Consider the following 24,329-nt stretch of genomic DNA (forward strand, 5'->3'; position numbering starts at 1 on the left):
GAACAGTTCTGATTTCATGTACATATAGCAAGGCGAGGGCTATGCCATCCTTTTCTCCCTTTATAAATCTTTCATGGGACAGAGTACTCTGCCCCATGATTGATAAGGTCTCTGAATGACTATAGACCACTTAGACCCCACAACATAAAGAGACATTTGAAAACAATTCCTGAGCACTGCAGGGGTTTGCTTCTGTCTCACTTATCTGCTGCTGCATAACAAATCATCCCCAAACTTTGTGGCTTAAAACAATTTATTATTTGCCATGATTCGTGGGTTGACTGGGCTCAGGGGGTGGGGGTATTCTTCTGTTTCACATGGTGCAGGCTCAAGTCTTTCTCTCTTTCACACATACACACACACACACGGCTGCATTCAACTGAGTGTCTGGCTAGTGCCAGGACATCCCAAATAGCCTTTCATTTATAGAGTCCTTTTCACTTGGCCTCTCATCATTTCATAGTCTGAGTTCTGTCCAAATTCCCGACCCACAAAACAGTGAGAAATGATAATGTGTTGTTTTAAGCCACTAAGTTTAGGGTGATTTGTTATGTAGCAATCAATACTTGTGACACTTCCCTTTCCTTCTACTCCATTCTCCTTCCTATACATTCTATTCTATACATTCGAACTGTATCTTACTGCTGTTACTTTCTCCACTATGTTCACAGAAGACTCAGCTTTCAATTTTATCCTCCTTGACTGTATAATTTACAGATTATATCTTTTAAAAAGGTGCACAGTAAGGTCTGTTGAGATGAATGGGAAGATGGCATCACTCCTATTACACAGAAGAGGGCAGGCAGAATGCTGACTTCCTGTAGCATTTGATTTCCTTACCATGTCACTCTGCAGTGACTCCATGGTTTTCTTGTGTTCATCCACAGTCTTCTGTATTGCCTCCACAGCAAGATGGACGCTGTTTAAAGTGTTGCCAATGGTAGCTACACTCTGAACAGAAATACGTTGTAAGGCCAGTGTCTTTTTCTTTTTGAAATTTCTAACAGTGTTACTAAGATGTAACTGGTATACAATGACCGGCACATATTCAAAAAGGTTGGCAAGTTTTGACATATACACCTAGGAAACCATTAGCATGATCAAGATAACGAACAATCATTGCCCAAGTTTCCTTAGACCCCTTTGTGATTCTTCCCTCCCCCACCTCCAGGCAGCCACTGATCCACCATATATCAGTTTGCATGTTCTAGAATGTTGTATAAATAGGGCCAGTGAGTGAGTATGTGGGTTTTGGTTTTGTTTCTTCTTTCACTCAGCTTCACATTTTAAGATTTATCCATGTTGTAGCCACTTAGCTTGTTGCTGAGCATTCCATCACATGGATACAACAGAGTTTAACTACTCACCTGTTGATGGACATTTAGGTTGCTTTCAGTATTTGACTAGTACAAACAAAGCTGCTATCAACATTCATGTGCAAGTCTTTATGTGGGCCTGTGTTTTCATTTCTCTCTGTTGTATGCTTTTTCATCATCATAATGCCTAGAAGGTGAATGGCCAATCATACGGTAGATATATGCTTAACTTTGTAAAAAGATGCCAAGATGTGCTCTAAAATGGTTATACCATTTTACATTCCTACCAGCAGTGTAGGAGAATTCCAGTTCTTCATATATGCATCAATACTGGTACTCTCAGTCTTTTACATTTAAGCCATTCTTTTAGGAATGCAGTGGTCTATCACTGTTATTTTATTTTACATCAAACACTGACCTAAAGAAGCTCAGTGTTTCTAATTATTTCAAGTCTCTTCAAACTGAATTTCATGTAGCTTATGCAGACACAATTAACAGGAAACTACACGTTTGTTTATATATAGTTGACCCTTCAACCACGCAGTTGTTCAATTTTGCGAATGATAATCTACATGTAACTTTTTTACATGTAACTTCTAACTCCCCCAAAACTTAACTACTAATAGCTTGTTGACCAGACGCCTACCAATAGCATAAATTGCTAACACATATTGTATATATTATATGTATTATACATTATATTCTAACCATAAAGCTAAAGAAAATGTTAAGAAAATCGTAAGAGAAAATACATTTATGGTATTGTACTCTATTTACCAAAAAAAAAAAAAAAAAAATCCAGAGAAGTGGACTGCATAGTTTCAGGGTCACCTGTATATGTAAAATACATATATATATATATATATATATATATATATATATATGTATATATATATAAAACAAATAGTTTTCCCAATTTAAAGGATTTTCCTAGAGAAAAACGATTCTTTTTCTTAAAAAACAAACACTAGTTCATAAATCTGGGACCCACTGATAAGGGTCTCCCACAAACTGCCCTTACCAAGCCATGTGGTAGGTAGCAGAAGGTCACAGCTAATGATATACTGCTACTGTGTCAGGAGCAAATGATGACTTTTGAATGACAATGGGTAGAACCATTTTTGGCTTTGGGAAACCCAGTGTTGCAGAGATGAAGGAAAAATTCCATTTGGCAGCATTTGTTCCTCTTTTGCTTTAGAATCACACCAGCAACTGCTGAGTGGAATGAGATGCAAGTCTTCACTAGGCTTAAGGAGCCCAAGGGGACTGGTACTTGGAAAATATGATTCAGAAACCATCATTTTAAAAAGACCTGTCCTAAAAGAACATCCACAAGACTATTTGGTGGGTGTTGACCTATTATTAAGATATACTGGCAGTTTCATAGTTTTATTTTTTTTTAAGTTTTTGTTTTTTTATTTGAGAGAGAGAGCATGTGCATAAAAGCAGAGGGAGGGGCAGAGGAAGAAGAGGGAGCCTGATGAAGGGCTCGATCCAGGACCCTGGGATCATGACCTGAGCCAAAAGCAGATGCTTAACTGACTGAGCCTCCCAGGTGTTCCAGTTTTATAGTTTTATGGTAAATACATTAGTATTTTTAACCAAGGTTGTTTTTATTATACTGACAGCCAAGAACCCAAAAGACCAAGAAATGACATTTTCAAAATTAAAAAAAAAAATCAGGGTGTGCCTGGGTGGCTCAGTGGGTTAAGCCTCTACCTTCGGCTCAGGTCATGATCCCAAGGTCCTGGGATCAAGCCCTGCATCGGGCTCTCTGCTACGCAGGGAGCCTGCTTCCTCCTCTCTCTCTCTGCCTGCCTCTCTGCCTACTTGTCATCTCTATCTGTCAAATAAATAAATAAACCTTAAAATAAAAAATCACGAGATACATTGAAGTCAGGTGTTTGAGAAGATCTTCCACTTCAAAATGGAGCCACTTGTATTAAAAGTAGTATCTGACATTTTAAGTGTACAGATTCCCAAAGAGAAAACACACTGGGTAGAAGTCTCTAAGCTGGGGTGTTATGTATGAGAACTCTGTTGTTAGAGAAGCTATGGGCATTCAAAGACATCTACTGTTAGACAATCCTGCCTTGCTGGATGTATGAGCCCATTAGGATGCAGGATAGTAAGCTCTTGTTTAAGATTTTTTTTTTTTTTTTTTTTTTAAAGGAAGCAGCTGACAGAGCCATGTGAACTCTAGAGCAATACTCTGGAACTAGTATTCTCACCACAGCAAAGTGCCTGGCACAAACTGGAGGAAGCTCCACAAATGTTTACTGAATTAATTAAGATAATAAACCAGTATCATTTTCTAATGCAAGACTGCCATAGTTGCTTCTGTATTAAAGACCACAGAAGCCTACCTTTTTTCCATTTGACCCTGGGGAATAATAGCAAGCACTTGCCTCATCACAGTTCTTTCCTTGCCTTCCCCTACTCCCATCATCCTCCCCCACCCCCCCACCCCACTTTTAACTTGTAAGCAGATGACCATCTTGGATAAATAGCAAACTGTGAAGACTGAGCACACACAGGTGGAATGACTACAAAGTAGCAAGTTCTGTTTCTGCATGTGGAAACAATTGATATGTTTATAGAGCCTGGCATATAGTCAAATCAAACTTCTATACACTAACTTTGAAAAGTCAAAGATCTTAGATTTGACACCCATTTTTTTTTTTTAAGATTTTATTTATTTATTTGACAGACAGAGATCACAAGTAGGCAGAGAGGCAGACAGAGAGAGAGAGGGGGAAGCAGGCTCCCTGATGAGAAGAGAGCCCGATATGGGGCTTGATCCCAGGACCCTGAGATCATGACCTGAGCTGAAGGCAGAGGCTTAACCCTCTGAGCCACCCAGGCGCCCTTGACACACATTTTTTAAGGTCCCCTTAACTCCAGAATCCCTTCTTCCATTTCCTGCTACAGGGGTTGATGCTGTTTGTGTCCCAATTAGGTACCCTTCTTTCCTTCCTACCTCCATCCACTCTCCCCATCCAGCTCTCCCGACTGCTGTATACTATTTGTCTGGTTGGTTGCTGCCTCTTGCTTTGTGCCTGAATCCTAGAGATCAAGTAAATAAATGTTCCAAATCATTTTTTCCTAGGCCCTAGAGTTTAGGGTACATCAGAGTGAATTACTTAGAGGATGTGCACCTTTACCTTTATAAAATAATATCTAATGTTTTCCAAAATGCTTTGTACTAGATTATACTCCCAGCAAGACTGTTTTAAAGTTACCTTTGCTCCATATCCTTGCCAACACTTACTATACCCTAAACTGTGAAATTCTGCATTTTCTCCAATTATCAATCTTATGTTTTTAAAAAAATTTCTTTGTCAACCATGAAAAAAAAAATAGCCATCTAGAGCAACTCTCTTCTACAGTTGGTCTGCTTTCATGAAGACACTGTGGATGATGAATTGAGAATGCAAGTGATGAGAAGCAAACCCATGTATGTTAACCTCTAGGAGCCCCAGAACAGCAATCTCGGGATTCAGAGAGCCAAATAAAAAGGTGTAAATCCATTAAAAAAAAAAAAAAAAAAAAAAAAAAAAGACAAAAACAACTAAACTCACCTGTTGCAAATTAAATGCCCAACTAACCAAACCAAAACAGAGAAGTTCTGAACTGTTTAGAACACAGTGATATACTCGATTACTGCCCTCTGGGAATAGCTGATTTCAAATGCCATGCTTTCAAAGAAGATTTGTTAGAAGCTGTAGCAATAAGTTAATCTCAGTGCGCACATGTAGCACTTACCTTCTGAAGGCCCTCTACAGTGCTAGGCAGACTAATTAAGTCTGCAGCTGATTTAACATTGGCTTTGAGGTGGTTTACTGCAGAAGTCAACAGGGAAATCTGAAAGGAAGAGAGTAACAATGAAAAGAGAATTTGGAGAATGAATACTTCCTCCACAAACTCAAGGCGCCCTCGGCTTTTAAGCATTTCTGTGATCCAGACATTATACCTTGCCACCTCACAAGAGTGGAGGAACTGTAATATCTTGGATAGAGCTGAGATCTAGAAGGCAGCTGTAATACCTCTTCTTTCCCTGCCCCCATTTAAAAAAAATAATAAAGATTTATTTATTTATTTGAGAGAGATGGGGAGAGAGGGGGAGAGAGAAAAAAACAACCAGATTCCATGCTGAGTGTGGAGCCCAACTCAGGGCTCAATCTCAGGACCCTGAGATGACAACCTGAGTGGAAACCCCGAGTTGGACGCTTAACCAATGTGCTACCCAGGCACACTTTCCCTGCCCAATTTAAACACCAGTGCCAAAGAGGGAAAGGCAAGTATTATTCCTTACCCTACTCCTGGCAGCTACAAGATCCAAGTCTTGTTACCGAAAAGTTGCAGTGATTACAACACGATCCCTCAACAATTGGACAGGGAGAAAGCTAATGATCAAGAACCCCGGAAAGATTTCATTTTGGTAAAAAATAACACCTTGGTTATTTACTGAACTTTTGTTCCTGACCAAGTGGGAACATATATTATAAAGTAAAAGCCCATCACCACAAAATACAGTCTACAGAAACTTGTGCAACACTTTAAACTACTTGGAGATTCAGTTTGGTTTAACAATGTGATTAATATTTCAAACTCAATAGCTCAACCAAAGTACTATTCTGTACCTAAAGGGGCTCCATAAATACCCACTGACACGCTGACTGATGCAGTACTTGTATTAAAATAGGAATTGAATAAAAAGAAAATGTGTCTTCCCTTCTGCTATGTAGGGGTAGAATTCTAAATGGCTAGACTTCTCTCTTGGTGGAGGACTGGGGGAACCTGTATAATTTCAGGCAGCAGAGATCACATCCTAACACCTTTGTAGTGTGGCTCAAAACATTCTTCAAAGAGTCTTAGTTCCAAACTGCTTTCCTGCCCCAAATTCGAGGATGAAGACAAAGATCTACCGATAGCAATTATATTCCGAATGGCCTCACACAATAACCACTGAAGTTTCTGGGCACCTGTTATGTGCCTAACACTGTGGTAGGCAGTAGCAGATGGACAGCAGACAAAGTGAACCTGATCCCTTCTTCTTTCCTTCAACCAGTGCTGGGTGCCTCTGTGTTAGGCACTGCCGCAGGCACTGTGCAGACAGTCACAAACAAGACCGTGAGGTTTTACTCTCAAGGAGCTTACATCCTAGTAGAAGGTGAAAGAAAAATAAAGAGGAAAAGTATCAGATGAGCAAGGAATTTCAACAGGCATCCTGGAGCAAGCGGCAGCATGTTCTGAACCAGGAAGTCCACTGAAGCCCAGGATCTCAGGCCTCTTTCCCTCTTGCTTTTTAAGAGGGATATATGCAGGAGCTTCAGGCCATTTTTCATTCATTCATGACTGCAACAAATGAGCCCTATTCCATACCAGTGGTGAAAATACAGTGATCTTGCAGTATTTACATTTTAGTGCAAAGAGACAGACAATTTTATATAAGAAAAACACGGGATGGTGGGGTGCATTAGAAGAAAATTTAAATAAGGTGACTTTAGATTGTCAGATGAGATAAAATTTGAACTGAGATCTTAATACCAAGAAGGAATTAGTCAAAGACTGAATGAGTGCATTTCAGGGCAGAGGGAACTGCTAGGGCAAATGCCCCAGTGCAGGGAAGAGCTTGGCATATTTGAAGAACAGAAAGGAGGCTTGGTGGGAGGAACACATAATGTGAGTAAGAAAGGGAGAGGAGAAGGGAGACACAAAGAGGGGGAGGTAGAAGAGTAGAGGTAGGTAGGTAACATTTTTTTATTTTAGAGATTTTATTTATTTGACAGAGAGAGAGAGGAGAAGCAGGCTCCCTGCTGAGCAGAGAGCCTGATGTGGGGCTCGATCCTAGGACCCTGAGATCATGACTTGAGCCCAAGGCAGAGGCTTTAACCCACTGAGCCACCCAGGTGCCCTGTTAGGTAACATTAAAGAAATAATTAAGTACTAGATGTGATACTGAATAAAGTTCAAAGAAAAAGATATTTGTGTAGGCCAAAAGGGACAGGCTTCACTGAAGTGGGATTCAAATTAGACTCTGATGGAGAAATAAGACTTTTATATATAAAAATAAAACAGGTTTCCTTTCTAGGTTAAATAGGTGAGTGTGGCATTAGGATATCAGTAGGGAACGACAGCATGAATAGGCCCAAGGATACCTTTTCTTCACGGTCTTTCTCAAAGAGACAATGACTTACTTATTTGTGTGATGACTTGATTAAAGATTCTGTCTTGCACTAGACTATAGGCTCCATGACATACGGACCATGTCTATTTCAGCATTTTCCATAATATGCCCGGCATACAGACAAGCATCAGTTAAGTATTCACTGAATGAACGTATGGCTGAGAAAGAACACTCTGTCTAGGAGGACAGTGAGAAGACTACTCTAAGCAGAGTAGAAGATAGAGGCCAGGAAGGAGGAGATACGCCTAAATAAGAAGTCGACTCATTTTTCTCACCAGTAAAATGGCTGGAACAATAAAAATTGTTTAACAATCATCTCATAGGGATATATGAATGTTTTAAAATATGTCTACAAATTCTCTGATAGTCTTCTCTTCAACAGCTGGAACGTAATCCCCTTCCCTTGAACATGGCCCATTCCCACTGACTCACTTTTAGCCAATAAAGTGGAAGAGAAAATGGGCAACTTTGGAAACTAGTTCGTTAAAAGCACCAGGGCTGCTTCTTGGCTGTCTTTTGGATCACTCACTCATGGAAGCCAGCTGCTGTGTTGTGAGAACACACAAGCAGCCCAGTGGAGAAGCCCACGTTGAGAGGAACTAAGAACTGTGGCCAACAGCCATGTGGGTGAAGATCCTCCAAGTGTAGGGAAGCCTTCAGATGATGCAGTCTTGGCCTAGACCTTAAAAGCAACCTTAGAGAGATCTTAGCCAGAACTACTCAACTAAGCAGCTCCCAAATTCCTGACCCACAGAAACTGTGAGGCAATAAATGCTTCTTCTGTTAAGTCATTAAGTTTTGGGATGAAGGTAACATAGAGACAGATGACTAATACAGGCCATGAGGATGAAATGAGATATGTAACTAAAGCTCTTAGCACAGTACATAGTACAAACAAAATACCAAATTAGTATTAGTTCTTTAACAGTGAAATTTAATAAGCACTTAAAACATGTCATTCTCCATAAATGCGCTAAAATATTCAGACTAATCTTCAACATTCCAACTCTAGCCATTCATTTTTTTTATTTTTATTTTTTTTTTAAAGATTTTATTTATTTATTCGACAGATCACAAGCAGGCAGAGAGGCAGGCAGAGAGAGAGGAGGAAGCAGGCTCCCCGCTGAGCAGAGAGCCCGACGCGGGGCGGGCTCGATCCCAGGACCCTGGGATCATGACCTGAGCCGAAGGCAGCGGCTTAACCCACTGAGCCACCCAGGCGCCCCGACTCTAGCCATTTAAAAACAAGATGGGTGAGAAACCTCAGCAAACAGAGAGATACTCTCAGCAAACAATAAACCTCTTAAGGGTAGCGATTACATCACGGAGATTGTTTTAATCCACACCTTTAAAAAGATATGCATAATACTGAGGTTTGAAAAGGACTTAAAGGAAACAGGCATTCTTATGTATAGGGTGTCTGCCTTTGACTCAGGTCATGATCCTAGAGTCCTGGGACTGAGTCCCCCATTGGGCTCCTTGCTCAGCAGAGTGTCTGCTGCTCCCTCTGCCCCCCAACTTCGGCTCACTTGCTCTCTTTCTCTCTCTCTGGCAAATAAAAATAAAATAAATAAAAATATCCTTTAATTAAGCAATTTCATTTCTAGAACTCTATCTACACAATCCTTGCTCATGTACACATAGATGTATGCACAACAGAATCCACTGTTTCCCCTATTTGTAACAGTAAACCCTAGAAACCACCCAAATGTCTACTAAGGATGAGGAGATATATTCAGTGAACAAAGGAAGTTGTGGGACAATATACAGGGAATAACTCCATCCATCTGGTCTCTCACACACACATACACACACACAAATGCATAAACTAATTCTTATTAAAAGCTATTAAGATTTTCACAGAAAGGAGGCTAGAAGAATGCAGCCCAGACTAATGGCAGTGGACACCTGTGGGGCCTGGAAATGTGTGTGATGGGGGAACACACTGAGATGTGCATTAAAGGGAAATTTTCTTAAGGAGTTCCTTATGTATTTTATTGTTTAAACCTTATGTAAGAATACACACATATATTACTCATAAAATTTTAAAGACAAAAGATGGAAGAGAAATACACACATAGAAAAAAGACACCATGACTCTGGAAGCATTTAACAGAATTCCTAGGCTGGCCCTTTCTTCCATGCCCTTCACTGGGTCTTCCAAGACTATCTTAATGTGCTTAGTCATAAAGTGCAAGGAAGGAGGCCTTCCCCAGGTATGTTTTACTCAGTGCCCCAAAGTATGTATACAATTGACTCAATACCAACTTGATGGGCAAGAATACAGTAATTCCAAATGCCCTATCAATTGTGTGGTTATCTTTTGGAGACCTAAGGGAACATACTGCTTCCACTGACAACTGGCCAGATCCTAAAAGACACAAACTGTGTTTTGGGTGGAGTGATCTAGGTAGAAACTATTCTCCCAGGAATAGATCCTGAAGCTAATCAGAAGCATCTCAAGAATGGTAATGGCCTCCCAAATGGCCAGTGTGGCTGGAGGCAGCTACCACTTCACCCAAAAGCAGAGGAGCAGGTGCAAGTCAATGCAAGTAGGACAAGGTAAAGTATTGTTCCACTTCTCCCCATCCCCCAAACACCCCAGGCCTAGGGTATCAGCTGCTTCCCTGAAAGAGTATGCCCTGGAGAGCTGACCATTAACTCTCTAAATACCAAACATCACTTAGGACTTCTTACTCATTTACAAGACCTGAACCCCACATTGGTCACTAAGACTCAGCTACATTCTCAAACTGCAAAGCCGGATTCCATTTTTCAGCATTCCTCTTGTGAGAGCGAAGAAAAGTCAGTATCTGTGGAAAAGTACAGCAAAGCTACATGTTTAACTAGAATGGAGAGACAAGGGGAACTCTCCTTTTACTGCTCTAGTCTCTGATAGATATTCTAGAATGTCAGATCAGATTCAAGCACTACAGAATCTATCTCTAAAAGTCACAAAATATAGTTCAAAGAGTCTAAAAAGTTGAATTAAGTAGAAACCATTAAGAAAAAAACCCACATTCCTGCCAAAAGATGAATCATGACTTTTATGCATATTACATGACTTTTCATTAGCAGAATTAAAAATAACTACTGTAGACCATTTGCTTATTAGACCATTTTATACTATAGAGCCTGAAACGCTGTTTTTTTTTTTTAACTTTGGGATTAAAATTAAGGATTCTTTATATAGTAAGTAAAAGAGTTACTAAAACAGATAATCATCAATGATGAATATGTGCCCTAATAGGACCTGATATACAGCCTTCCAACTCGATCTACTGACACCTACTGCATCCTTAATATAAAGATGTAAGGCAGAATGAAAAACTGGAAAGAAAACATGCTCCTAGGCCTTAAATATTTTAATATTAGTACTGCTACACAGCTGTGCAACCTTGAGCCAACCATTTAACCTCTTTGAGCCTAGTTTTCTTATCTGTAAAATGGAGATACCACCTCCTACTTCATAGGGCTATTGAAGCAAAAAAGGAGATCTCACATGTGGCCTGCACAAAGAAAACATTTAATGAATGGCAGTTATCATCTTAATTGTTCTCATTATTGCCATCATCATGCTTAAAACTCACAAGTTCTAGTATAATTAGAGGCATACACAAATAACTATCATATAAGCTATCAGGACTGAGTGCCAAGACAAAGAGAGCATACAGAAGAGCACTCAAGGTCCTTCTTGATATGGCTCTTCCTGACATATCCTTACTTCTGGCCTCTTTGCACCAAACTTAGCTATGATGAACTACTAAAATTCCCCAAATGCGTTGTTTTTCATTTGTCTTTTCTTCTGGACATGCAGTAAATTCTCGTTATTCACAATAGTTATGCTCTAGAAAGTTGCAGCAAACACTGAATTAGTGAATACTGAACCACTGCTCCTAAGGGAAGTATAGGGTTAGGTTCTTGAGAGCTGTCTGGTCACATTTTTGTCAACTGTTCAATATAATATATAACCTTGTTTTATAGCTGTTTCTATTTAAAGACATCTTATTAAATATACATTGCTGAACTCATGCCTGAAGCTGATCTAACACATGTATTTTCTCTGTGAGACACATCACGGCCTTGGGACGCCTGGGTGGCTTGTTGGTTAAGCCTCTGCCTTCATCCCGGGGTCCTGGGTTGGAGCCCTGCTTCAGGCTCCTTGCTCCTTGCTCAGCAGAGAGCCTGCTTCCCGCTGCCTATATGTGTTCCTGTGCTCTCTCTCTGACCAAAGGGGGAAAAAAAAGACACATCACAGCCTTCTTGCACTTAGGAATACTAGACAGTACTTGAGCACTATGCTAGGGGGACATGTCAAGCAGTGTAGTCACCAAAAAGAACCCCATGAGGTGTGAAAACATGGCAGTAAATATAGTTCGAAAAGGGTATCTGTTTACAGTATGACAGCTGAAACAAAGCAGAATGTCACCTTGCTTGACATCAACTGGAAATGTCTGTGCTGGGTGACTCAAATATTCTGCCACTGTACACCTGTTGGTGAAGGACTACAAAAGCAGTACAAGTATAGATTTTGGGGTTACAAATTTTAGCAAGTAGGTGAATTCACAAATATGGAATCTGCAAATGAGGATCAACTCTACTCATGTTTTATCTAGGACACCCTTCTCTCTTTCTGCAGAATTCCCCTGGCCAACTCTTATGTGCCCTTCAGGACTCAGCTCATGATGTGAGAGAACCCTGCCTGGCCCCAGCCATTCTGGATAGACACAGCCTTAAAAGTGTCCATCTAGCACTCATCTGGACCTACTTCTTATTGCCCATAAGGCTGTTTTATAATTGTTTACTTTTCTGTCTCCTCCATTTGGCTATAAGAGCCTTGGGGACAGGAATCATCATTTTTGGTTTTGAATCCAAGGCCTAACTCTATAAAAAGCAGCTCATTAAGCACTGGTTGAATTAATAGTCTTCAAAGAAGGAGGAGGACACTCCCTGTACCAGCTAAGAAAGGCAATGGGTATGAAATCAGAGGTTTCATGAATAAAACAGAAAAGTAAGCAAGATTTTTAACTACTAGTTTAAAAGTTTTTAATATAAAATTTGATTTTAACTTATTTCAAACTAAGGCTTTTTTTTTTTTTTTTTTTTCCAGTTAGCATTAACTTCAGCTCACACTGGGCTAAGGACAGTTCTTATTAACTGATGTACTCCATTTTCTTATTAAGCCACTTTGAATTGCTTTTTAAAAAATAATTTGCCAATAAAAGCACCTTAACTGACAGTTACCCTTAGACACAGAAACATAGAAATTAAATACGGATTTTATTTTTATATCTATTCTGATTTAGGACGAATGCCTTTTACTTGAACAGACCATCAGATAATGTGTAACAGTAATTTCAGAAAATCACTCAGAGAGCGAAGAGCTCCCCTTGGACCAACATGAAGCTCACTGCACTACCACCAGCCTCCTGCGCCCATGCCAGCTCTGGGTGGTCTCAGCAGTCACCACCCTCAGCTCTGAAGGTCTAGGAGACTAAAATGGAAAGGGTTTCAGTTCAGTCTCTCCCTGTTTTATATATGAAGCACTGGGACTGGAGTAAACTTTTCCTGCATACCTGCCTTCCCAGGTACTTATTGCATTAAAACTAAGAGCCAATCCAAGAACAAAATGATTCTTTTGTTGCTAGATCCCTGGTTAAAGAGAATTCAAAGCCAAAATATGGAGGAAAAACAAAGCCAAAATATGTAGCAAAGGTTTGATAAACTGTATGTCCTTTCACACCGAGTACCAATTTCCCCTTTCGATTCTTTCCACAATGCTGATTTACGTGAATGAGATGAGAAAGAGTTGACATAGACTTTTCATCTTGAAAGATTTCATCCCTGCCTCAGAAGAGTGATCTCCGTGATGGATTCTCTCAATGGAATCCACGGTTTGGCCCAGTGAGAGATGCTAATGAACTATTTCTCAGTGCTTCACTGTGGTCTGTTTTCACTTGATATCATCTCTGACCAAACTGCTAATTTGCTCTGTCAATAAAAGCAAGGCCACAATTTATCCTATTCTTTTTACAAAAGGGAGTGAATATTGGCTTCTCCCTAATTACTGAGAATCCAAAGATAAATGATAACAAGCAAATAGTGGGTGCTACAACCCATCAGTTATTTCACCAGTAATTTAAAAAAGTGAAACAGAACTGAATAGGAAATAAAATATCGCAAGGCATACTAAGGGTAAGTTATCGTTTTCAGAAACTTTTATTTTAGTTACACATATATGTATGTAGGTATGTGTTTATTGGGTAATGACAGAAAACATTTCTTCTTGTGAGTTCCAGGAGAATTCTGAAAGCCACTGCTACAGGCCACTGACCCCTGGCCTTAAGTGCTGACCTGCCACACTACCCCCTGCTGCTGAGAGCTGGCTGTAGCTTTGGAAATGTCTGTAAGCGCTTAATTCCAGCACGGCGCTCTCTGCCAGTGGCTGGTTCTGAACTTTAGGACTCCCTTCTGAAGAACAGAGTATCTGCTTAGCCCCAACGAAGATGGTATATTTATTTATTTTTTTAAAGACTGACTGATTGATTTGCCAGAGAGAGACAGTGAGAGAGCACAAGCAGGAACCAACTGCAGGAAGAGAGGGAGAAGTAAGCCCCCCGCTGAGCAGGGAGCCCAGTGCCTTAGTGGGGCTCAGTCCCAGGACCCTGGGCTCACAACCTGAGCCGAAGGCAGACACTTAACCGACTGAGCCCCGCAGTGCATCTGTTTCTAAGCACTCCACAGGTGTACCATTCCTCTGGTGCTTGATTCTTCTTGCCAGTGTACATCTTTTCTAACTAAACTGCAAAAACTGAGAACGGCGGCTACAGGATCTAGCGACAACTCTAGCACCTGATACACAGGAGATGCTCAATTAATATCCTCTGCATTAGCCCCTTCCCTCTGTCAGAATCCCTCTTTTGGAATCAATGCCTACTGAGATCTGGTCAACTTAGGGACTGAAAATGTTTTTGCTCTAGGCTTCCTTGCCTGGCCAAGGTATTTAACCAACTCTGCTACCTCCTCCTGTGTGAGTCTAGAATAACTATCATTAGCTGCAGATGGTTTATAGGCTTGTTTTACTACAGTGTACACCACTACACCCAAGCTGCATCTGTGAGTTTGTGAACTCTATTAAACCAAGTGAGCTCTTATTACCTAATACAAACAGACTACCCATTTTTCTTTGAGGTCAGAATGACATTCTATTTGATACCTACACTGCTCCTTAGGAAAAACTGACTCAAGAATTTCCAACTCCCTCCAAACTACTCTACTTGATAAAACCATTCCTTTGCAGAAAGGGTTAACATTTTATATATTTGGTAATGCATTACTATTATCCATTTTACCTAACCTTAATGTGCTGGGATCACAGTATGTAAAATGTCATCTCAAAAAGTAAAACAATCAGAAGTGAGTGCTGCTCTATATCTACAAATTCATACTAAACAAAACTAAACATTCACAGCTTACACAGAAATAAAATCACACATTTGCTACCTGCTTATTCATTTCTGTGATGTTTATCCAGACTTTGTTCAAGCCCAGCTCCCCAGATTCAATCTTCTCAAGTTGCTTTTGTTCGCTGAGTAGTTCTTCATTAAGTTTGGGAATTTCTTGGAATGAGCTTTTCTGATTAGATTCCACTAAAAGCAAAAATACGAATAATAATAAATAACCACAGAGTACTCTCTTGACTCCAAGATGAAAAGATGATCTTACAGTAGGGAGGAAGACAGATTAATAGAAGTCAATCCTGGTAGGACGACTGAATTCCTATCTACCAGCTACACTGTTTTTTAAAATTTATGTAAATGTATATTTTTAATATGAAAGCACCACTTTAACTGGGCTACTTCACTACTGGAGTACAACTTTTAATTAAAAGTCAGATGGCTAAAAGTGATAACAAAGTATCAGCAGAAACAGCTGGACTCTGTAACTTACTGTGATCCTGAGTAAATTACTCAAATTCTTTGAGCTCAGTTTCCTCATCTGTAATACAGAGATAAAATATACTTTATAGGATTTTTAGAATTAAGTGAAAGAATGGTTGTGAAGTACTAAACAGGGCTGAGCAGGCATACAACAGGTCATAAATTAATACTAAGTATTAACCAGAGCAATTAAGGAGCTCTGTGATTAGTCGAGTGGAGATTTATAAACCTCACTCCATTAATTCTTAAGGTGGTGTCAAAAATTATATCCCTAAATGCTTAAATCTAACTTTTTTTTTTCTCTCTCAAACTGGTCAAATGCAAGATGGGTTCTTAACCACCTTTCAAGTGCTGTTATGAGGATTATGATTTTAAATTTTTTCATAAACAGCAAATAGTGTTTTCTTAAATCTTAAATCAACCCAAAAGCCCAAAGTGAAACAGAAGATAAACGAACATGTTAGGTGAAGTGTAGGGTGATATTTGGCTTTTCCTTTGGGAAAAAGTATCTCCTGACTGGTTTAGAGATTTGCCAGCCTAAAGGCAGAAGCCTGAAAGAGTGCTTTCTCTTCTGTTTTTAAAGATATTTTTCCTTTTCATGAAAAATAAAATACTGATCATGGCTGATCCTCCAAAATAAAACCCACATCACTTTTTTTAAAGCCACAGATTGCCTGATTAGTTGTTACATACTTTCTTTAAAACCAAAAAACCCTGGCATACAGGAAAGATATAAAACAATTTACTAAAATTTAAGTGCCATGATTTTTTTTTTTTTTTTTTGGTTCCTCTCTGTAGGGTCAGCATTTGGAATACAACTGGCACATTTTAGGCACTCGTTAAGCATCACTAACTGCATAAATCTGGCCTTTGCTTACCTCCCAACCACTTTTTGCATCACTTTACCTTCCTCTTCAATCTATTTTCTGGTAAAGTGGATTTTCCAGACATACCGACCTCTTTAAGTCTCAGTGACTCTGTACACACTATTCTTTCTTCCTAGATGCCCTTGGCTTCTCCCTTCTCCATTTCTGTTACCTTAGCCTATTTATTTCCTTTTAAGATTCACCACAAATAGCTGGGCTCCCATCTTGGACGCCCACCACCACTTCACCACTGCAAACTCTATCAAGCACTTAACACACTGTGCTATAACTATTTACTTGCGTGTCTCCTTTACCAGACTAAGAGAGACAGAGAGTTGCTAAAGGACAGGGACCAGGACTTATTTGTGATGTATTTCCAGGGCCCAGCACAGTGCCAGGTACACAGAAGCACTCTAGTGCTTGTCCAGGGAAATGATTGTAGGGTATGAAATGGAGTTAGTGTTGTCCTATTAAGTTAAACAAAGAAAATTCAATCAAACTCAACAACAAAAAATCCCCACAAAAATCGGGGGCGGGGTGGTGGAGGTATCCCTGCCAGAAACAAGCCCACTCTCTCCAAATTCAGAATTATTAAAAAAGAAAATTAGATATTTTTAGTTTTCAAAAACATGCATGAAAGGATTTCTGTATAAGTAAAAGATTTCCCTCAGTGCTTTTACTGTAACATTTGATTTACATCAGTTTGCAGGAGTACATGCATCTTACAGAGTGAGAACATTCTGTTAGTCCAAATTAATACAGCATTTCAATGATTTACTTCTACATTTTCAGTGAGGTTGTAAAGCAAAACTTTGTCTGCCACAAGTAAAACCATTCATGTCTGCCGTTCTCGGGGGGTCAAATGTCCCAAGAGCCGGGGTGAGGGTGGGAGTAGAAGTAGAAGTAGAATGTGGAAGTGTTAGAGGAAATAAGACAAAACATAAATAACCTGGGTTACAGTTATTAACTAACAAACATATGAAGCTGACAAGCCCTGAAAACTCTCTGGATAACTTAGAATTCTATGAGCCAAGAGAGGGTCATTTTCATTATATGACTTGGGGCTTTTAAGGAGACAGTAGCCAAGTCAAGGCACTTTGGCTACCTAAATGGGAGGAAGTGTAACAAACAACTTATGATTATAATTTATGTTCTTTCAACTTGGAAAGCAACTCATTTAAAATCCAGTACATTAATACTCAAAAGAACTTATCACCTCTTTTCCTGATCTCGAAGATCAGGAAATAGAGATTTCTGCACACACTCTTTAGTCAGAAGACATATAATGCTAACAGCAGTATTTTATACTTAAACGCCTTCAGTTTGCAATAAACTTTTATGTAATCATTCAACTTGTTACTGAGTCCCTATCATGTGCCCAGCCCTGCACTCAGCACTAGTGCTAGTGCACTAGCACTAGACCCCGAAGCTCTCAGTCTGGGGGATGGGAGTGAGGCAAGGAGTCGTTACAGAGTAACTACACAGTGGGATGGATGGTATGACAGAGAGATGCCCAAAGTGTTTTGGTGGCATAAATATGTCTTTGGGTTTTATGGATGGGAAAATGTAGGCTCAGAAAGAATAAGGGACTTATCCATACTTTATAGCTAGTAATGAGCAACCCAGGATTCGACAGTCAAACCTTCTGCTCTTAGGACCAGCACTCTCTCTAGTGTACTCCAGTTGTCAGACACTTACACCCTAATGCCCTCCTTACTACAAGACCATTTTTAAGTTCTGTACTAAATGACCAAACTGCTACCCTGGCCGTGTAATCGAAAAGGAAATGGACTGATTTATTCTTTCCTTCTCTTCTGAATTCTTTCCCTCCACTCTAGCGTTCCATTGTTGAGTGACAGGGAGAGATGGTTGAGAACAGAATCTCCCTTAGAATAATTGTGGAGGTTTTCTGAAGTACTTGGTTCTGGAAAGAACTAAGTTTCAAGACCAATGAGTACCTTCAGCTTAAGGATCAAGTTGCTCCTTGACCATAAGGAAAAATACCAACTCTATCTGCTTTGCTTTCTATTTCAGACATTTCAGCAATCCTGCCTCCCTTCCTGACAAATGTCTTTGAAAATTTATTGAAATAAAGAACAAGGGCTCTGAATTTCTCAAAAAGGTATGAAAGCCAGACCAGTATGTGGTCTTCTTTGAATCTGTGACTTCCACTGTCCTCTTGAAAAACAAGAAATAAAAATAAACTTACTGAAATATATCTAAAGTAGAAATATAATTCAAAGAAAGACTATTTAAGCTTAACCAGACTGACCTCATTTACTCAAGATGATGGTTTTCACAAAAAACTCTTGGGCAAGTGGTCCACAATTGTTCAGCCAATGGATTGACTATGCCCCAGGCTCCACCCCCAGAAATTACAAGGCTGGCACTTCTACTGCAGCAAATGAAAGACAACAAAGCAGCTGGACTGACAATTCCAAATCTGCTTCATTCAGCTGGCTAACAAATGTAGTCAGGGTCCCAGGGGACTGTTGCTCAGTGGTAGAATGCAGGTCTCACAGTTCAGAGTACATGTCCTGGCATCTCCTGAATATAGTGTTTCCAGGGATTGGTATTAGCAAATGATTGACAAATATTTGTTAGGACTGACTGCCAGGTCTATGACCTGTGTGCACTTTAAATATACATTTCTAAAAAAAGAAATTCCCTGAAAAGCTCAGCTAAGGTATAAGTTACATGGGCGTCCTGTAAACACAGCCATAGAGCAGTCAGGGAAAGGAGTCCCTGGGGGTAGAAGTGAGCAATGTTTTGAAATGTATAAAAAAAATGATTGCTATATGTGATCAAAACAAGCTCTAGTACAAGCCTAGTAGGCCCAATTAATTACAGAGAGATGAGGGCACAGATAGGGGTCTTCAGCGATTATTCATAGTTAAACACTCTTTCTGAGAACCTCACTTCCAAGTTACCATTACCACTTACAAAGAAAACACCGGCTTTAAAAAATTTTTGCAATTCTGGTATGGACAATCATTAAAGAAGGAAATTAACTAGAATACAAAATCTCATTCTTTCTTATACTGTACTCTGATTCCACCAGTTGATTAAATATATAGGTCAAGATGATTCTGGCAGAGAACTGTGGTTTACCCAATTCCTTTTCTTGAATCAGAAGAAAACCAAAATTAGTATTTCAACATTTTTTTCAAGCAACATCAGTAAGAACATCATTAACACAGTAACTAAAGGTGAGCTGCCCCTAGGTCAGGTTCGGAACTTGACTAACTGCAGGCAGCAAGGCGAAGCTGGGGTGAAGGACAGCCTGGAAGTTGTGATCTCCTAAGACTTAAGATGGGAAATGAGGACACAACTCTGATTCCAGTTCTGGGGCCAGATTTTGCTATGGCATTGAGAAAGCCTAGTGGTCAGTTTCCCCATGTGCTAATGCTGCTAACCTTAAGGCATCTGTGATTAACTTGAAACTGGTTCTTTAGCTTAGAAAAGCTAAAACCCTGAAACCTCGAACCAAAGATCTGTGTTGCTAAAGGAAGATAGGTCAAATGTGGTTGAAGCTACTATGCAAACACACCTTTCGGATAAAGTACCTTAGATGCAGCAAAATACAACTTTCTAATTTAGAATATATGAAACTCTACAACATAAAGTCTCTTAAGCTTTAAAACTCATGAGAAAAATATTTATTTGTGATTTGGTACACATTAAACGCTCCATAAATGCTAGCTATTATTATTGTCCATTCCATACAGTTTTTCTTGAGAAGGAAATTGTCTGACAAATACTCCCACATGGCCCTACGAGGAGGAAGGAAATAGCCTGATGTTGGTATTGCCACTTCATACCTGAGGAAGTATACTTGGGGAAGTGTAAAGTGGCAACAGGTGGAGGTTGACCAAGGTTCTAGATTCCTGGACCTTAGCACTTCCTTTCTGCACTTTAGGTGTTGACTGCAATGCCAGTATTTCAGATGCTATCTGCACTGATGGTGCATAAGCACCATTTTTGTTTGTGGGTTTAAAAAGAAGCAAACAAACAACTGTTCCCACATTCAAGCTGATAGCTAAGAAAGAGTATAAGAAGGCTGGAAGGAATATATAATTGTTTCATCAGCATGGGCAAAACTCTTAATTCTGCATGGTTCACTTTGTGTTAACCTGGAAGTAAGATAAAATTCTGAAAAAGGCAACCACTTACTTGTTCTAAATTTTTCCTTGAGGGCATCCAGATCCTCCTTCAGGGCAACTTGCATCCACACCAAGCCAACGCAGGCCACAACACAGGCGGCAAGGATGACAAAAGCACAGAGGGGATAACAGATCTTGCAGCATCGTAAATAGTCTCCCCTGATCATAAGAACAAATTCAACCAGGAGTACAAGAGTGATTATGAGTATAGCTGTATTAGAAATAGCATACATGTTTCACCATATGGCTATTTACCAGAGAACACACGGTACCACATTCTTAAATCTGAACAGCAGGTTGAAAGTTACTAAATAAGATGACCTATGAAGAGTTCATCTTTTGGATATAAAGGTTTCAAACTTCACACGACACAGAAAGAGATCCTGTGGGCACTGCAGCCCACAACCGTCATCACGGATTTCCCCCAAGTTCAGGACGAAGTTCAGGTTAGGGAAGTGTCACTTTCCCAACAAGTTCAGGTTAGGGAAGAGTCAAGATCAGAGCGTCTCTGCAATAAATCACAGCACCGTAATTTACCTATTTCTTGATTTCTTTCTTTCTTTCTTTTTTTTTTTTTTTTTCTATTTCTTGATTTCTAACATGTATCCTCTCCAGGGGAGCCTGTTTCAAATTACTGAAACTTCATAAACTTTTGAGCAAGTTTTACTGCAAGTGCATGAAAGAAATCGGCACTGCAGGTTTAAGTGGATACCTGGTATACTCTAGCTTATTGGCCTAGAAGGCAGGAAACATGGAAAGGTGTTAGATTTCACACCAAACTTCAAACAGCACTCAAACTCAACAGGGCAGTAAACAGTAAAGAGTAAACAAACTGAACAAGGCAACTCTTCCAGTGGAAATGTTCCATTTCATCAGACCTTCATATCCCAAATCTACGATCGCCCTTAACTACTTAATCTGACAAAGCTCATTAGAAACCAAAATCTTCCTTTAACAAAATAAAAGGACAAAGACATTCTAAACAAAAAAACTCAAAGGATTTAATCTCTTTCAGCGCCCCAACCTTCTGTCTAGCCCTTGCTTCCTCATCCTCAGACTAATGTTCTTTCCTTTCAGTGTGCTCCCTGAGAGGGTCCAAGGACACCTTCAAGGTTCCCTTCAGCCTTTTCCCACCCTGGGACCCAATTCTTAATGTCCTCAAAGCTCACTACTGGATTTGCCTAGGGGGCTGCACCATCTAAAAGTGGTTTGGGAGGAAGTTGCCTCTTCTTTTTGTTTCCTACTCTCCACATATTCTCGAGGCTCATACTTTGTAAGTTCCTCACCATTTCACCTCACTTTCAAGATCTGGACTCATCAAGAGTGCAAAGAATAATCTGAAGTCTTAAAGTTCCTGTCTCTACTACACGTTTTAAAAAGTTCTAGTTCCCAAAGCTTCTTTGCTCCCGGGTACCTATTCTTGGCTTTACTGCCACTCCCAGCTTGCTCTTTGGGCTCTTGGCACATTCCCCAAGTCAATATTGCTACCCTGGATTCAGAGTTCTTCATACACTTAAAAACAGATCTAACTTATCCTTCATTCAGAACCTGAGCTCATCACCTTAACATCTTCCTCTTTGCCGCCCAAGGTCTACACCCTTCTTCTTTTCTAAGAACACCCTTCTTCCTTTCAATTTTCCCCACTGGTAGTATAAGGTAATGCCTTTTCCCCACCCACCCCTCCCCACTGCATCACTCACTTGACAAAGCGAGAGCGATTTCCAACTACGCCGAATTCCTCTTCCTCTTCGGAGCTGGATTCAGAGTCTGAGTCAGGAGGCTCAGTGCGAAGGAGGCGGTGGCCTGAGCCTTTCTTGGGCTTCTTTCTCCGACTGTCCCCAGCCAAGCCAATCAATGCATTGAGCTCTTTGCGCTTCTTCATCTTTTTGTGTGGGGTGAGTGGTGCACCCACTCCTGAGCTGCCAGGGTCGTACCCGACGCCCAATTCTCTCGCTGCCTTGGAGCTGCCTTCCAGGGTGGGGAATCTGGGCTAGAGCCCTGGGTCACTCCCACCCAGGGGTGGGACTGACCAGATCCGGGGGGGCTAGAGCCTGGAGTCCAGAGGAAAGTGATACTCAGATGGGTGGGGGAGGTCACATAGAGATGGCCAAGGAGCTGGTGATAAAAATGGGTAAGGCTCTGGGCATGGAGTCTCAGATAAGTGGGTGGCAAGGGAAGCAATCTTTATCTCCGAATAGGTAGGTTATATTTCTAAGTGTGTTCTGGGAGCTGGGGAAGGACACGCAGATGGGTGTTTTGGCCTTCTGGGGCAGGACTTCCAGCAGAGAGCGAAAAGAAACTTGTTCTTGATGGGAGAAGAAGGGGAGGTGCAGAGCTGAACAGTGAGAACGCGCTAGTCGCTCCCTAGCTGGAGAGGTGGCAGCAGAAGAGGGCTCGAAGCCCCTACAACCCGACACAGCTTGGGCGCCAAAGAAAAGGACCCGGTCTTGGGGTGATCACCGTTCTCCGGCCTCCGCCTTGAGTTTGAAGGGGCCCGAGACTGAAGAAGGCCTAGAACACGGCTCCGAGGGCTCAGCTTGCCAACGGCCAGTCCCGCACCTGGGAGACCCCAGCCCTACTGACTGGGCCGGGAGGGTAGTGCGGTGCGGAGGGGCGACAGCGGCTCAGCCCACCTGAAGCGCTCCCGCCGAGTTTGAGGTGTTCTGGCGACTCTGGGCAACTCACACGCGCCGCCTCCACTCCAGCCGCGACTCCGGCCCCCACTCCGGCTGCAGCCGCAGCTGCTCCCAACTTGCTGGTGGTGGTGGTGGCGGCGGCGGCCGCAGGCTCCAAACCCGGGCCATCGCTCCAGCCCTAGCTCACTTCCCCTTTGGCAGCAGCCGCCGACACCGCCTGCCAGTAAGCCGCGCTTCCATTGGCCCTCCGCCGGTGACGTCACACCAGGGGGCGCAAGAGTTGGTGGGAGGCGGGGCGTTAAAGGGGCCGTGGCTCCGGCGAGGGCTGGGTCCCGCCTACCGGTTGAGGAGGCCCCGCCCCCAGGAAGGCTGCCTGGGCCTTGCCGCTGACCTGTCCCGGGGCTGGAATCTTTTACCAGGAGCAGCAATACCTGCTCCTGGCAAAACACTCAGCTGCTTGACCTGCTTGGAAAGTTCAGAAGCCGCCAGACCCCTAGTTGTGATCTGGGCTGACACAGTCCAGAGGCTCCGCCCTTCTGACTCACTTGCTGTTTGTGAAAAATTTAGGCGTGTTACAGATTAATGACCCAGTTGAACACATTCATTCCATAAATATTTATTGAGAGCTTACTACTTGTCAGGGGCAGCTCTGGCACTGGGGACACAGCAATGAACTAAATAACCACATGCCTTCCTGTGTAGGATTGCCAGGTTTAAAAACACACACATACACAGGACACCAGGAAAACTTGAATTTCAGATCAAGAACGAATTTTTTTTTCAAAGTGTAAGTATATTCTATGCAACATCTGGGACATCTTCATAATGAAAAGTTAATTCTTTTTTCATTTTTTTAAATTTTCTAAAAGATTTTTATTTATTTGACAGAGACAGTGAGAGGGGGGAACACAAGCAGGGGGATTGGGGGAGGGAGAAGCAGGCTTCCTGCAAGGAGCAGGGAGCCTGATGCGGGGCTCCATCCCAGGACCCTGGGATCATGACCTGAGCTGAAGGCAGATGCTTAACGACTGAGCCACCCAGGCACCCCAAAAGCTAATTCTTTTTTAAAACTAAAATTCAAATTTAACTGGGTGTCCCATATTTTATCTGTCAACCCCATTTCTGCAGCTTATACTTTAGTGGGAGGAGAGCAATAATAGGCAAATTCATTAAATGTCAGGAGGTGATGAATATTATGAGGAAAATTGAAATATGATA

The 24,329-nt window shown here is 41.2% G+C and overlaps 1 protein-coding gene across 3 annotated transcripts in view; it reads right to left on the bottom strand.

The window, feature by feature from the left end:
* The window catches only part of EFCAB14 (EF-hand calcium binding domain 14), a 35,396-nt gene extending 12,075 nt beyond the window's left edge, over positions 1-23,321 (bottom strand). For 2 of the 3 annotated variants that reach the window (XM_032877691.1, XM_032877688.1), the window contains exons 1-5: positions 22,176-23,321; positions 20,486-20,634; positions 15,010-15,155; positions 5,082-5,180; positions 841-951 (exon numbers count right to left, since the gene is read on the bottom strand). In XM_032877691.1, coding sequence (XP_032733582.1) covers positions 841-951; positions 5,082-5,180; positions 15,010-15,155; positions 20,486-20,634; positions 22,176-22,357 — 687 coding nt within the window. In that variant the 5' untranslated portion in view covers positions 22,358-23,321. The remainder of the gene's footprint in view (positions 1-840; positions 952-5,081; positions 5,181-15,009; positions 15,156-20,485; positions 20,635-22,175) is intronic. The other variant, XM_032877689.1, reaches the window with a different exon arrangement.
* Between the last annotated feature and the right edge of the window lie 1,008 nt (positions 23,322-24,329).

The sequence above is a fragment of the Lontra canadensis genome, unplaced genomic scaffold, assembly GCF_010015895.1.
Source record: "Lontra canadensis isolate GAN:19392208 unplaced genomic scaffold, GSC_riverotter_1.0 scaffold60, whole genome shotgun sequence".
Lineage (NCBI taxonomy): Eukaryota > Metazoa > Chordata > Mammalia > Carnivora > Mustelidae > Lontra > Lontra canadensis.